The 13,052-nt window shown below is 36.4% G+C and overlaps 1 protein-coding gene across 1 annotated transcript in view; it reads left to right on the top strand.

The window, feature by feature from the left end:
* LOC135849229 (G1/S-specific cyclin-D2-like) overlaps window positions 1-13,052 on the top strand; it is a 68,687-nt gene that overhangs the window by 22,480 nt on the left and 33,155 nt on the right. The window contains exon 3 of the mRNA XM_065369558.1: window positions 5,784-5,940. Coding sequence (XP_065225630.1) covers window positions 5,784-5,940 — 157 coding nt within the window. The remainder of the gene's footprint in view (window positions 1-5,783; window positions 5,941-13,052) is intronic.

The raw sequence follows: 13,052 nt of genomic DNA, 5'->3' as shown, positions 1-13,052 counted from the left end.
ATTGAAAAATTGATAATTTGCCAAATCAACTTTGTCACTATATTATGATGCGGTCGATTATATACAAGATAGACATTATCATAGCGTATTAAATATCTTACATAATTCCGACCATATAGATACAATTTACACCAATAAGTTTTGATAGGTATACGGGGCGAAGAGACTCGCGAAAAAATATTGTTATAAATTTACTCTCTAGCAGTGGCGTGCGATGGATCCTTTGACATGCGGGGGAGGGGGAGGTTTAATGAATAAAAAAAACCTCCATAGTACCACCGCTGGCTGGTGGATCTCTCATCTACGATGTCAACCGGTCTTAAGAGCTAATTGAGTGTGTTAAACATCAAATCCGGTGCTGCGATGGTCGTTTACTTTTTTTTCCAACTCCATTCTTTCCTCGTTTCTTGTAATAATCATACTAGATAATATGCTGGTCCATACCGAAGATACGACCAGGATCAACATCTCTCTGTACTGTAAAAAAAAAAGGCACCGTGTGTGTATTTTAATTATCGTGGGAACAGCGTTTGTTGATGGTCTATGACTTGAGGATAGTCAAAGTGTTTGGTCAGTATGTTGCCGAACTGTCTACCTATCAACGTTGCTGTGTGTTATCATTTGCATATAAGACGATCATCTACCTCCTACTCGCTCTTCTCCCAATTGTTTTTTTACTTTACTTTACCTGCGTAATATGAAAATGCCGATGCCGATGCCGGTGTTGTTACGGCGGTTGATTTTGCGTGCTGTGTGTGAGAAAAATTACGACGACATACGGTGGATTATTTGGTGTATTTTTTTCACGTTTCACCTAGTTTTTTTTTCTCTCCTTAAAGTACCTTTATGTGTACCGCTATGACCATCATGGGTGGTTGATTTTGCACCCTGACTCTTTTTCTTTTTATATCGAACTCGATACGAGTCCACAACAACGTATCGAATATTTCGCATGATGGAATTTTTCATCGGTTTTACTCCTCTCTCTATGTTTGAGATGTGCTAGGGTATGTTGGATTGTTAGTGGAGTTGAGATAATTAACGAGTAGGTTCAGCAGTCTATGCTGTACGACTTCCTGACTGCTGAGTAAAGGTAGACTTTCTATTATACGAGCCAAAGGTGCGTAAACAATTGGTCTTGGGTATGCGAGCGCAGATGTAAGATCAATTTCATCCCTTCTTGCACCTTTCACCGTATCTTCTGTTGTGGTCTTGTCTACATATACAAGGTGTCCTACTCGTATGTCTGCGAATGTCAAATTTTGCATCTTGGGTATCCTAATTTATGAGAGAAGAAACATTTCAAATGAGCAGCCTCTGAATTTTGAAAATAACATATTTTGTAACTCCCCCCCCCCAATCGATCCATAATTTTAGCTACCTCAGTTGCTGTTCAGTTTTTTTGACGAATTTTTGATCAAATAAGGAAATTGTTGAAAGAGGCAGAAATATGATTTTTTTTAAGTAAGAGGAATTTTTTCTGAAAAATTTGCTGTTTCTTGATGAAAAATATGCTCCAAGATCATCATCCCAAAAATTTGAGAAGACTTTGATGGTGGAAGGACAGAAGGGAGAGGGAGGGGTGTTCAGATGGGTTCCAACAGTGGTATCTTCAAATGAATTTTAAATCGTGTGAATTTTTGAAATTTTCTTCCTCTTTCTCCTTTTTAGACCGAATGCTCAAAAAAAACATTGAAAGCAAGAATATTGAATTTTCAGAATCTGGTGTCCATTTTAATGATAGGTGGGGAGGGGGGAGAGGTGGTTAGAGGGTCATCTATTTTTTAGTACAATTCAATAACCCCCCCCCCTCAACACAGTTTTTTAATTCATTTTCAGTACTTGTGAAATTTTTTTGGAGTAAAGTAGCTAAGAATATAGCTTTAAGTACTTTTGAGGCATCTAATCCAAAAATTAATATTTTTTTGGCCGAAACTCAAAATTTTCTCCAAAAAAAATCACGCTTAAGATTTCACTAAAAAGGTGAATTTTTGGATTGGACATCTGAAAAGTTGATGTAAACTGCTCAGTAAGAAGTCTTGATTAATTTCATACGTCTTCAGAGGAAATTAAAAAATGTAGGAAAATCGAAATCTCACTGGAAGGTCAAAATCGACTGGAATTTTGGGGGGGGGGAATGTTCCTATTTCAGAGTGATCATATTTTTTGCTAAATCATGACCACTTTCTTATAAAATTAGACCAAATCTCAAAATTTGAAAATTATTAAGAAAGAAGTTGAATTTTCACTCCAGGCTTCAAAATAGTCCGAAAATTCCAAAAAAAAAGGCACAAAATCGTCTATTTATTTGAAAAAATCTAAAACACTGCTCCTTTAAATGTCGAGATATGCCACACTTCTGGTCCATTTACAGTTATCTGGCTCACATTTCCACTTACATCGAAATCAAGAATATGGCAGATGTTTGATCGGACACCCTGTACAGTCCCACACGACGCTGATGTGTAAATAAAACAAAAGAACAGCTTTTCATATGATCGTACATTAATTTCTATAGAGTATAGAGAAAGAGGAAGGCACTTTCTTAATCGATGGCATGCGCTCTCGACTAATTAAAAAGAAAAATCGTCTCCCATATGCGACGTGTTGTGTAGACAATGATTATGAATGAGGACTCGAAAAATCCACCCTCTTCCCCTCACCCTTCATATCTGCATACTTATACGTACATATAGAGAGGCCTTTGGTATCCCAACGGTTCATATTCGTCTAGGTACATACATACGTATCCCTGTCTACTGAGCCGCAGACATTCGGGGAAGTATTTTCTCATAGTTTGAACATTACGTAGGTACCTCGCGAGAAAGAGAGACAGAGAAAAGAAGTATAATAATAAGCCGGCCACCGAGTAAGAAAATCTCTCCCTTCGGATGTTAATTCGTCAACCGAATCCGCCAATACAATAGCACTACTCGATGGTACGTATATACGTCGAAAACAAAAAGCAGAAAAATACCTCCTCTCACCAGTCTCGAAATATGCCGACGTCTGGACAAAAGTTGCATATTTGTCGTCGTTGTCGTCTCACACTGCTCAATAATACACCACGATCGTCTATTGTCGAAAAATACATATACGAGGACAGGCCAGGCTCTAGGCTAGACCCTTAAATATTGCACAAAGCAGACTGGAAGGCCGGGGAGAGTGTCATTTCGCAACATGTTCTCCTCTCTATGGCTCCTATGATTGTGTACTTAGACAATGAAATTCACCTAATGGTAAAAAATCACAAAACGATCCTGAGAAATTTAGTTTACGAAATACTCGTAGACGTCTGTCTTGTGCATTTTGCTCACTTGATAAATGCGCATTTGCATTTGTGTTGCATTCCATCACCTCTGGTGGAGGTTTTATTGTGAATATGGAAGGAGGAGAAGAGGTGATGTCGTGTTTCAAAATTTCTATTGTGAGTTGGTTGAGTTTTTGGCGATGGTTGGATTTTCTCTAAAAAAAAAAAAAGTCAAATTTGAGAATTTTTCAGTTTGTGATATTTTTGTCGATTTTTTTTGCCAATAATAATAATGGAGAAAAATGTCGATTCTGAGAATGCACATTGCGAGTCCATAATAATGGATCATAATAATATCGATGATTAAAGATACTCGTGTTTGCTTTTCAACATCACAGAAAACACTATTGACGAGTCTATATAGTCTGGAAAAATCAAAGCAACGTCTGCATTTCTATATGTAATTGTAGAAGTACCGAGTAATCTGTATAAACAATTTTTCTCAACCCTGGGAACTTGACATAGATTCCCATCTTGTGCCAGTCTAATTACTGGAAAATTAACGGGATTTATTGCTTTGGCTCAATAGAATATTGTAAATGGATGTGATTATTGCCACAAAGTATCAGCTGATATCCTCGCAATACTGAGAACTTCATCGCATCCACGAGGTTGAATTACGCGTTGTGATATTTGTTTACGAAAGCGAAATGTGTGAAGTCGCGATGTTATTATCGGCTACTTTAATTTTACAATTAATCCAGTCAGCATTGTTGGGCTGCTTTTTTCCATTCATTGCTTTTCGCTCACGTAAATAAATTCCTCTCCCGATGGTTGGACTTGGAAACTCGTCATCGACGTATTGACATAGAGATTGAGAGGGGGAGGGGTCTCAAAAGGTATCCCAAAAATGATATTCGAATAATTGAAGTTCTCCAAGGTATGTAATCGAAACTTCCTTCAGCATGTTCATTCATTGGATCTGTCAAATTTTCAATCTTCGAATTGAATAAGACACCTTTCAGAGAAATTCGAAAATTGTTTGAAAAGGGTAGAACTTCTGCTAGAGGTGTAGAAATGGCTCAGAAATGCTGAAAATTAACGAGGAAGGGGTGATTGTCCGGTAGGAAGTGATTTCGTCGTATTTTCACTCAAAAAAGACATATTTTGTGGATTTTTTGCAAATTTAACCATGCAAAAATTTTGTTGATTATTTCCAAACAAATTGCCAAAAATTTCGAAAAATCAATTTCGACAGTTCAAAATTTGGTTTTGAGGACTTCTTGACGTACTCTTTTCATCTATGAAATTTTTGTTAAAATCTATGAGACGAAGATGATGAAAAAAGAGCACCCCCACGGATGAGTTCTCTGAAAGAATCACCACCGTGGATTCCCATTTTTAATGGATTTATGTGTCTCGAAGAGATTTAGAGAGATATATCTACGGCGGTGTGGTGGATGAAAACACCAAGGAAACGGGATATTATAAACAATACGACCATTTAATTATACTTTTGTTTATTCGAAATTGTCCTTTTACGTGCCGAAACATAGTAACTTCCTTCGTTCTGTGGTTACGGCTTGAAAAGATTGAGATTGGCCAGAAACGTAAACTGTGTGGCGAGAATCTAGGAGGGTGGATGGGTGGTTTGGAAGGAAAACGAAGGAAAAAAAACGCGCCATCATCAATCTACTTGTGAATGTGTAAAAAAGGAAGACATAAAGAACTTCCTTTTTGATGGTCTGTACGTAAGTACACAGAAATATGGAATAGTACTGTTTCCGAAGAAAGTTACACTTTGTTTTTGGCGCGAATATTAAAATTTTTTGTCTTCTTGTTGCCGAAGAGGATATAAGATACTTGGTAATTAACGAATAATACACGATAAAGGTAAAAAACTACGTATTACATCGTAGCACCTACTTGCCATATCCACAAGAAGAGGTAAGCATTTGTAACGTCGTCATCCCTTTCACGGTCTAATGGAATCGGTGGCACGCATCTTATTATCCGTCATCTGCCCAGGCCAAGGCGGACTTTATAGTCATATACTAGGCTGTTGATGTTGTTGTTTTGGTAAAAAAGAGTCACCTCTTCGTTACACTCGAAGGAATCCGAATTGAATAGAGAGAATTTCTTCGCTATGGTGGGTTTTTTATTGAATATTTTTTTTTTTACCTACGTACCCCTTTGACTTCCCGGATAAAGGAGATGCCGAAGAAATTAGAGATAATCCGGAGGGCACATATGCTAGGCAATTTTTCTCTTCTAACTGCGTAATTTAAGTATACTAACCCATACCTAAGGTACTGTGCGTTTCCTTCAGCCCCTTGTGTACGAGAGACTCGCTCGTGTGTATGGATATATGGGCATCTAAGCGCGATAAATAATGAAAAAATATAGCCATCGACGGAAATTCTCATGGATCCGTGAAATTTTTCGTATCACCTGTTGGTAGTTTTTAGATTACGATTGACCTTGGGGTGATTTGAAATGATTCATTTTTTTGGCAATTTTTTGAATGTTACAGAAGTACGAATTATTACTGGTATCGAAGTTGGACTGGGATCTAGCGGCGGTAACAGCTTTCGATTTCGTAGATCATATTCTGCAAAGGATCAAATGGAGTAGAAAAGACGATATGATTCGCAGGCATTCGCTCATTTTACTACATCTATGTTATACCGGTAAGTACGACGCAAACTGGTTGTTAATGGGTTTTATGTTTAGTGCCATAGTTGTGTATGGATGAATGGACGAGAAATGTTTTGGTCCTTGGGTACGGGTATACCTCTCTATAGTTGAACCTATGAGAGACCCAAGTTTACAGCATGTATATGTAATACGACGAGCAGATTTTTTTTATGACTCGAGACGACGACCAATAGTTGGCAACGTCGTCGAGAGTACGTGCCCGCCAAATATATTTCAGGAATGTAAGCGACAATGTAGTATACAGCGCGGATTGTTTTTCATTCTTTTAATGTATGGCTCTCAATGGATGCGAGGGGGTTCGTTCTTTCTTGTTTGCTGCATTCATCTCGAAGGCCATCTTTCATTGGTTTGACCGCCTTGTCGAGTCTATGTTATGCAATACAAACTACACGTGCAGGTAGTCTAGACTAGACTCTATAGGTTGGCTCGTTCGTTGGGTCATACCATACCTGTTAGTTAGAGCCATTATGATTCGGGAATTACCTTTCGGATGACTTCGATTTGAATAAGTATAATGAAAATGAAATGAAACCCGGAAGAACCTCACACATATTACAATGGTTGATAAAAGCATCGACTAGGTATATACGATGGTTTTATACAGTAATTCGACGAACGATGGTCCCAAAAGGGTTCATCGTCAAATCACCTGTCGCCAGAAATTCGCGCCGCCCGCTCATATGCACTCGAAAGTTGATAAAAAGGAATAAAATTGATAAATACGAGTAGATTGTTTGGTATATTTGTATTTTAAATTGTTTCGAGTGCCACTTTAAGGTTTTCTCGTATGAGTAATGTGTTAGCGAAATCGCGTCGAATGTGTGAAATGTACGATTATTACGAAAGTTCGTAGAAGTGTATTATTATGTGAGGTCAAGTCTTCGAATTAGATATGAAATATTGTGGTGTCACTTCGGAGTGTGGTTTAAGGTGTTAATCGAATGAATTTTCAATGGTATAAATGAGAATTGCTGATGATTTTGTTGAGTTATGGTAATTACTCGTAAATTACTGTGAAGGGTTCCAAGAATAAAAGAGTTTTGATATGTTTTGATAGGCCAAAATGGGGAAAAAATTCCCCTGAGTCAAAATTGGAAAATTGAATAATAATCGAGAAAAATGTGCGTTTGAGTTTTTATTGTTTCAATGTGAAATAAAAGCTTCATTTTTGTAATGATTATTCAATTCTTCTATTTTCAAGCAGGGAATTTTCTCTCTTTTTTGATTAAATGAAAATCCCTTCTTCTTGGACACCTGGCACTTTTTGAAATAAAATACCAATACCTCAAGTATCAAAACAACAAAATTCAAAGGTGGCGTTTTCTTAAGGATGGGCTATACTAAATTTAAGGGGATACTTATTCCCTTAACTTATACTTTAGCTTGGTTTATACTGAATTTAACGTCCGTCAACCTAAAATTTGCCTTTGTTTACCTTCTAGGGTTAAGTTTAAGTTTACGGTTAAATTCAGTATAGCCCCTCCTTTAGAGAGCAAATCTGGGAAAATTGGCAATGTTTTACAGATGAAACAACGTAATTTGTAAAATACCAGCAAAACTGCATTTTTCTTGCTGTTTTCATGAGTCAAGTACAATTTTTCAACAAAGCTTTCTGGTTTTTATAAAGTGAAGTCCAAATTGTAGTTCAAAAAACCAGTTTTTCAACTTTTTGCAATTTTGATGTACATTGATGAGTGGAATGTTACATCAATGCCCATTGATATCTTCTTAAATCAATGTACATTGATACGAGTAAATCGACGTACATTGATACGAGTAAATCGACGTACATCGATACGAGTAAATCGATGTACATCGATACTAAGTAAATTGATGTACATCAATATGAGTAAATCAATAACTTTGCACCATTACTGATAAGGTTTGGATATGCTCCGAAGGGTTTGTTGAGTTCTGATTGAACATTGGTTAGCTTTGTGCATCTTCCATGGTACACTTTTACTGCACTCAGATGCAAATTTTTCAATTCAGGGCATCCCAAGGTCTTATTCTTATCAGTGACAAAAAAAGACAATTTTTTTTATGGGTGTACATGGATTTGGCAATAAGGTAATGATTTGGACATAGTTTATGAACACATTCTACCTCTAAAAAGTGCATTAACAGTCAGGGCTGGACCCAACAGCTCGTGGCTCACAAGATATCCCATTTTAGCAGCCCTAATTTTGGGCTCCTCAAACCCATTAAAATCAGTTAAAAATAATAACATTATTCGATGCTCCAATCACAATAACCAATAGAATTTCTTTATAATTAATTAGACGTAGAAGATCAGGACTGAATGATTTTAATAACATTAAGCGATTGATGACATTAACCGTCAAAATAATAAGTGGCCATTGACATGGTATTGCCAACTCTAGTCATAATTGCTGTGGTTCTCTGATTCTTGCTGAGACTGTTTTGTTATTGTTGGTCAAAAAGTCTTTCCATTGATGAGATCCACGAATGGTCTTTTTTAGTAACATCATCTTTGAAAGGTTGTGATTTTCTTTTTGCATTTTGCACTCATGGTTCATGTTTTGCTGCCAAGCCATACCAATTTCCATATTTATTTGATTTTAAGATATCTTCCACCACAGTTCATTAGTGCTCTTGAATACTTACCAAAATTTGTTTGCATTTTCTACTTCTTATGAGTCGCTGTTGATTTAGTTCTACGCTGTTTATATCCAAAATCATTTTCTCTTTCTGCACCCTGCACTTCTGTCTAGGCAATTATTACTTCATCATCTGCATAACTAGTCTCATTTATCCTCTGCTGTTAATTTTAGCCCCATTTTTTCAATTTTTTTACATCTTTCATCATCTCCTCTGCATAATATGTTAAATACCCGGTCTTAATAATGGAGGCATCTTACTCCTCTCTTTACTCAGCATTTATCGTATTCTTGGAGTACTCTGATTAGATCTTTACATTTTTATGCTTCATCGGTTCCAGTATAGGTTCTTGATTTACATGTCTTTATCATGATTAACATGAGCAAATGCTTTTCATAATCTGCAAAATTTATAGATTTAATTGTCGATTTCTCCTTGGGAGCGGTTTAAATCATTGGTTTTTTCTCATGTGCATTTAATTATGGTAAATTTTGGTAATTCTGATCACCCATTAAGTTAAATTAGGTAATTCTTGTCTATTTCTACAATAGGAATTGATCACATTACAGATCCAATTAGTGACAAATTCTACTACTTTGTTATTTCTTTTATTTGATCTTCAATCAAAATGTAATCATTAACGATCCGTTCATAACATGCTCGTATCTGATTATTTTTTTTCTCAAAGAAAGAAAAAAAAGAATGTCATTCAGCAAATTAAACGGTAATAAAAAAGGAGTCGCGGTCGTTCATTACGAAGGGAGATAATATTTTAACGACGATGAAATCAATCGGTAAAATTTACGCGCAATAAAATCATTTGCTAAAAAAACTGGTTCCAAACAGCGAAAACTTTCATCGATATTTTTCCTGTATTTGGAATTTAAAATGAAAAAAAAAAGAAGCGTGTAAAAAGGAACCACCATGAGATGAAACCCAATCATAATTGGGGTAGGTTCTCTTCGATAAATTAATGTTTTTTTTAATTTTATTCTACGATAAATCGAACACGATCACTGTGTACTATCGTCAATACATATATCTGTACAGAAGGTGAATAAAATTGAAAAGGTTTACGGACAAGTAAATTAAATGGGTCGCAGATGATGCGTAATATAATAAAAAAAAAAAACAGCGTACTTGTGTGCGTATGTAAAGCCTATATACCTATAGTATGTGCAAGAGAGATAGATAGATGAACATGGAAAACTAGATGGAGAATTTTATACAGCGTGGCGAAAGGTGAGGGCAAGAAGGACGAGGGGTAATGAAATGGAGAGTACACGGCGGTATGTGCAGCAGGAATACATATATAAAAGGTAAAAAGTCAACACAATAGATGTTTTCAGCTGTCGAACAGCTTGTCTCCAATGTATCAAAATGGTAAGTGCAAGAGAGAGAAACATACTCCGAGTAAGGGAGGAGTACACACTTTTATAAAGGGCAAAACGAAAAGTGCTCTCCTGTGTACAATGACATTTTGCCGAAATTGTCCGCGATAAGGATCAAGGTATGGGATAAGATGAGAGGGAGGATGGAAAAAAATCTCCTTTTAATTAATTCCTTATTTTTGGAATATCGATCTAGTTTGGTTTTGTGTTGTTTTTTTCTTCGCCATCGTCGGTGATCGGAGACGAGATGAACTTGTGATGAATGGTTTCCGGACACCGTTCGAATCTGATTAAATAATAAGGACCAATACTCTCTATAATACCTATTTGTGGCGGATAATCGTGAAGAAAATTTTCTATCGAACCGGTTTCTTCTCTATTTGTATCAAACCGAGGTACCATAGGTAAAGGTATACGATAAATCAACATAGATTAAATTACATACTTTTTTTTTCAAGCAGCGAAAACTTATTTCAAATGGACCATTAACGCTAATCGTCTGCTTACTAATTTTCAACCCCTCTCGAGAACATGTGGCAGACGAAAATATGACGAGGTTTTTCTCCTTACTGAGCAATGAGCACGTGATCCATCTAATTGACCAAATCGTAAATTCCTTCTAATGGTTTAAGGGTCGAATATTGATACTTTCACCGAGGTTTTTGTTTACTTTTTGCAAGCGTCGAGCACAGATCACATTTTTCAAAGGGTTTTGGTTTTGTGGCATATGATAGTATAGGCCTATGACGAGTGCCAGGAGGTTTTGTTTTTTCGGTATCCGGGGAGAAGGAAGGATGAATATGTATCGCAGACGTACGCGCGCCTATCTGTATGCTTAGGATATTGTACGTACTATTTTAAATGAAAACATCTCTTTGTTGGTTTAGTTGTTTTGGAAATTTTTCAGGTGTGTTTTGACAATACTTCGGCTACGCTTGGCTGACTTTTCAAGTATCAACTAATAACTGATTAACGCGCAATATGAAAAGTATTTCGTGAAAATACACATACATACCTACTACAGCAGTTTCGTCGCGAGCGTATATATCTTTCTGTATGTATTGTGATTAAGCCCAATGATGATGATGTTGATGATGATAATGATATTTAAAAAGTGGAATGCGAGTACGATTATAATACGTTTATGTACGAAGTGGTTTTGATATGTTAATTTAGTGTCTGGTGTGATTTCTTACCATTTTAATCCTTTTGGCAAGGATGAAGTAAATTTAATTGCCCAATTAGAAACACACCTGTTTGGCTGTCGTAAAGGCGCGATAATATATTATAAGGGAACATTATCGTCGTATGTGCGCATGTCTTTATGCAACTAAAACGCTTTACGTGTTTACACATTCAAGTACAAATTGCGTATTGTGGAAAAGAAGGTGGATGAACTTGCGGGCTAACGAAGGAAGCCGCGTGAACTGGGGGTTTGAAAAGGTCAAATGAGATGACTTTCAGTGCGGAGGGAGTCCTTGAGAGGGTATTTACGAATTGATTAGTGTGATCGAGCATGTAGGTTGTAGATGGTCAAAAAAAAAAAAACGTTACCAGGAAGAGTATTTGATGGTAGGTGGTCAATGGAAGGAATCTACTGCAGGTGTGGTGGACAACAGGCATTTCTTTTTGATTCGTATGTGCAATGGTTTAATTGAGACACAATCAAGAGACGCAAATTTTTCAATGGCATTTGAAAGTAATTGTGACAGGTTTTGATTGAAATGATTAGTCAATTGTGTGATCTCCTGATACAATATTATAGCCTAGTCAAGAAGGTCATTGATGATCTGAATTGAATTACTGATGATTCAGTGCCTTTGGGCCTTTCCAAAGCCAAACCAGTCATATGAGAGAATATCAAATAGAAATCAAACACTTCATTCAAAAAATTTATTCAAAAACGAGCAAAAAAGTCGTCCTTTTGCCATCAAAAAGAGAATTCGTGAAAGTGGCTGTGAATTTACCAAAAAAAGTCATTTGCCTGCTGACCAATCGTGTTATTTGAATGAAGAACGATGTGCTCGTGGCATTCCATGAAGAAAAATTCATCTGTGATTTCTTTGATCAAGTTCAGGAGTTTCTCATTTTAAGAATCTTCAATGGCAAAATTCCTCAGAACAGTAATACCAAGAACTCTTTGGTCTTTGGTAAATATTGCTGCGTCATCATTAACTATGCCAGACTTTTGATTCATCCCAACTACCTGATGACATTCATCTCTTCAGCTCTTAAAAATCCATATACGATGTGATTTCACCCTATTTTGATGACGGATCTACTCGAATTATTCCTCCTTCGTGGTTTTCTAATGGTCATCAAGATGCTCAAGTCTTGGAATCTCCTTTTAAAGAATCTTAACTTCAAGTTACCTTTAGAAAATTGCTCGAATATCTCATCATTATGATTTCTTTACGCTGATAAATCTCTTTCTGTAAATGTTCTTTGAAAATGATGTCATCTAGTTACCAGGTCTCAGGAATCTCCTGAAAAACTTCTTATTTTTTAATGGTTCTTCAAAAAACCTGTTCTGTCATACAGCTTACGTTACATTCCTGATGGCAAATTTTTGAAAATGCCCAATTCCTTTGAAATAAGACCATCAAGGTGTTCGCAATTTTGGAATCCCTCTAAAGAATTTCAAGGTTTGAATATATTGGAATGGAATGGTTGAAACATCGAAAAAACGTAACTTTTTAACGCCAAACAGATTTTTCACGTTCATGTTCTATGAAAAAGAGGTCATCGAATAGCCAGGTCTCAGGAATCTCCTAAAAATATTTCTCTTTTCTGATGGTTCGTCAAAAACTCTATGGTAACGTCAAATTAACGTTATATTTCTGGTAATGGATTTTTACCATTGACCTGTGCTCTTTGAAAGAAGGCCATCAAAGTACCTACATTTTGGAATCTCCTCTGAAAAAATGTCCAATTCAGAGATACTCTAAGAGAATGGCTCGAACATCAAAAAAATAGCACCTTTTCACTCTTACCAATATCTTCTTGGTTGCATTTTTTGAAAATGAGGTCATCGAGCAACAAAGTCTCAGGAATCTCCTGAAAAAAATTAT

The sequence above is a fragment of the Planococcus citri genome, chromosome 5, assembly GCF_950023065.1.
Source record: "Planococcus citri chromosome 5, ihPlaCitr1.1, whole genome shotgun sequence".
Lineage (NCBI taxonomy): Eukaryota > Metazoa > Arthropoda > Insecta > Hemiptera > Pseudococcidae > Planococcus > Planococcus citri.
This window is presented reverse-complemented; position numbering and strand designations above follow the sequence as displayed.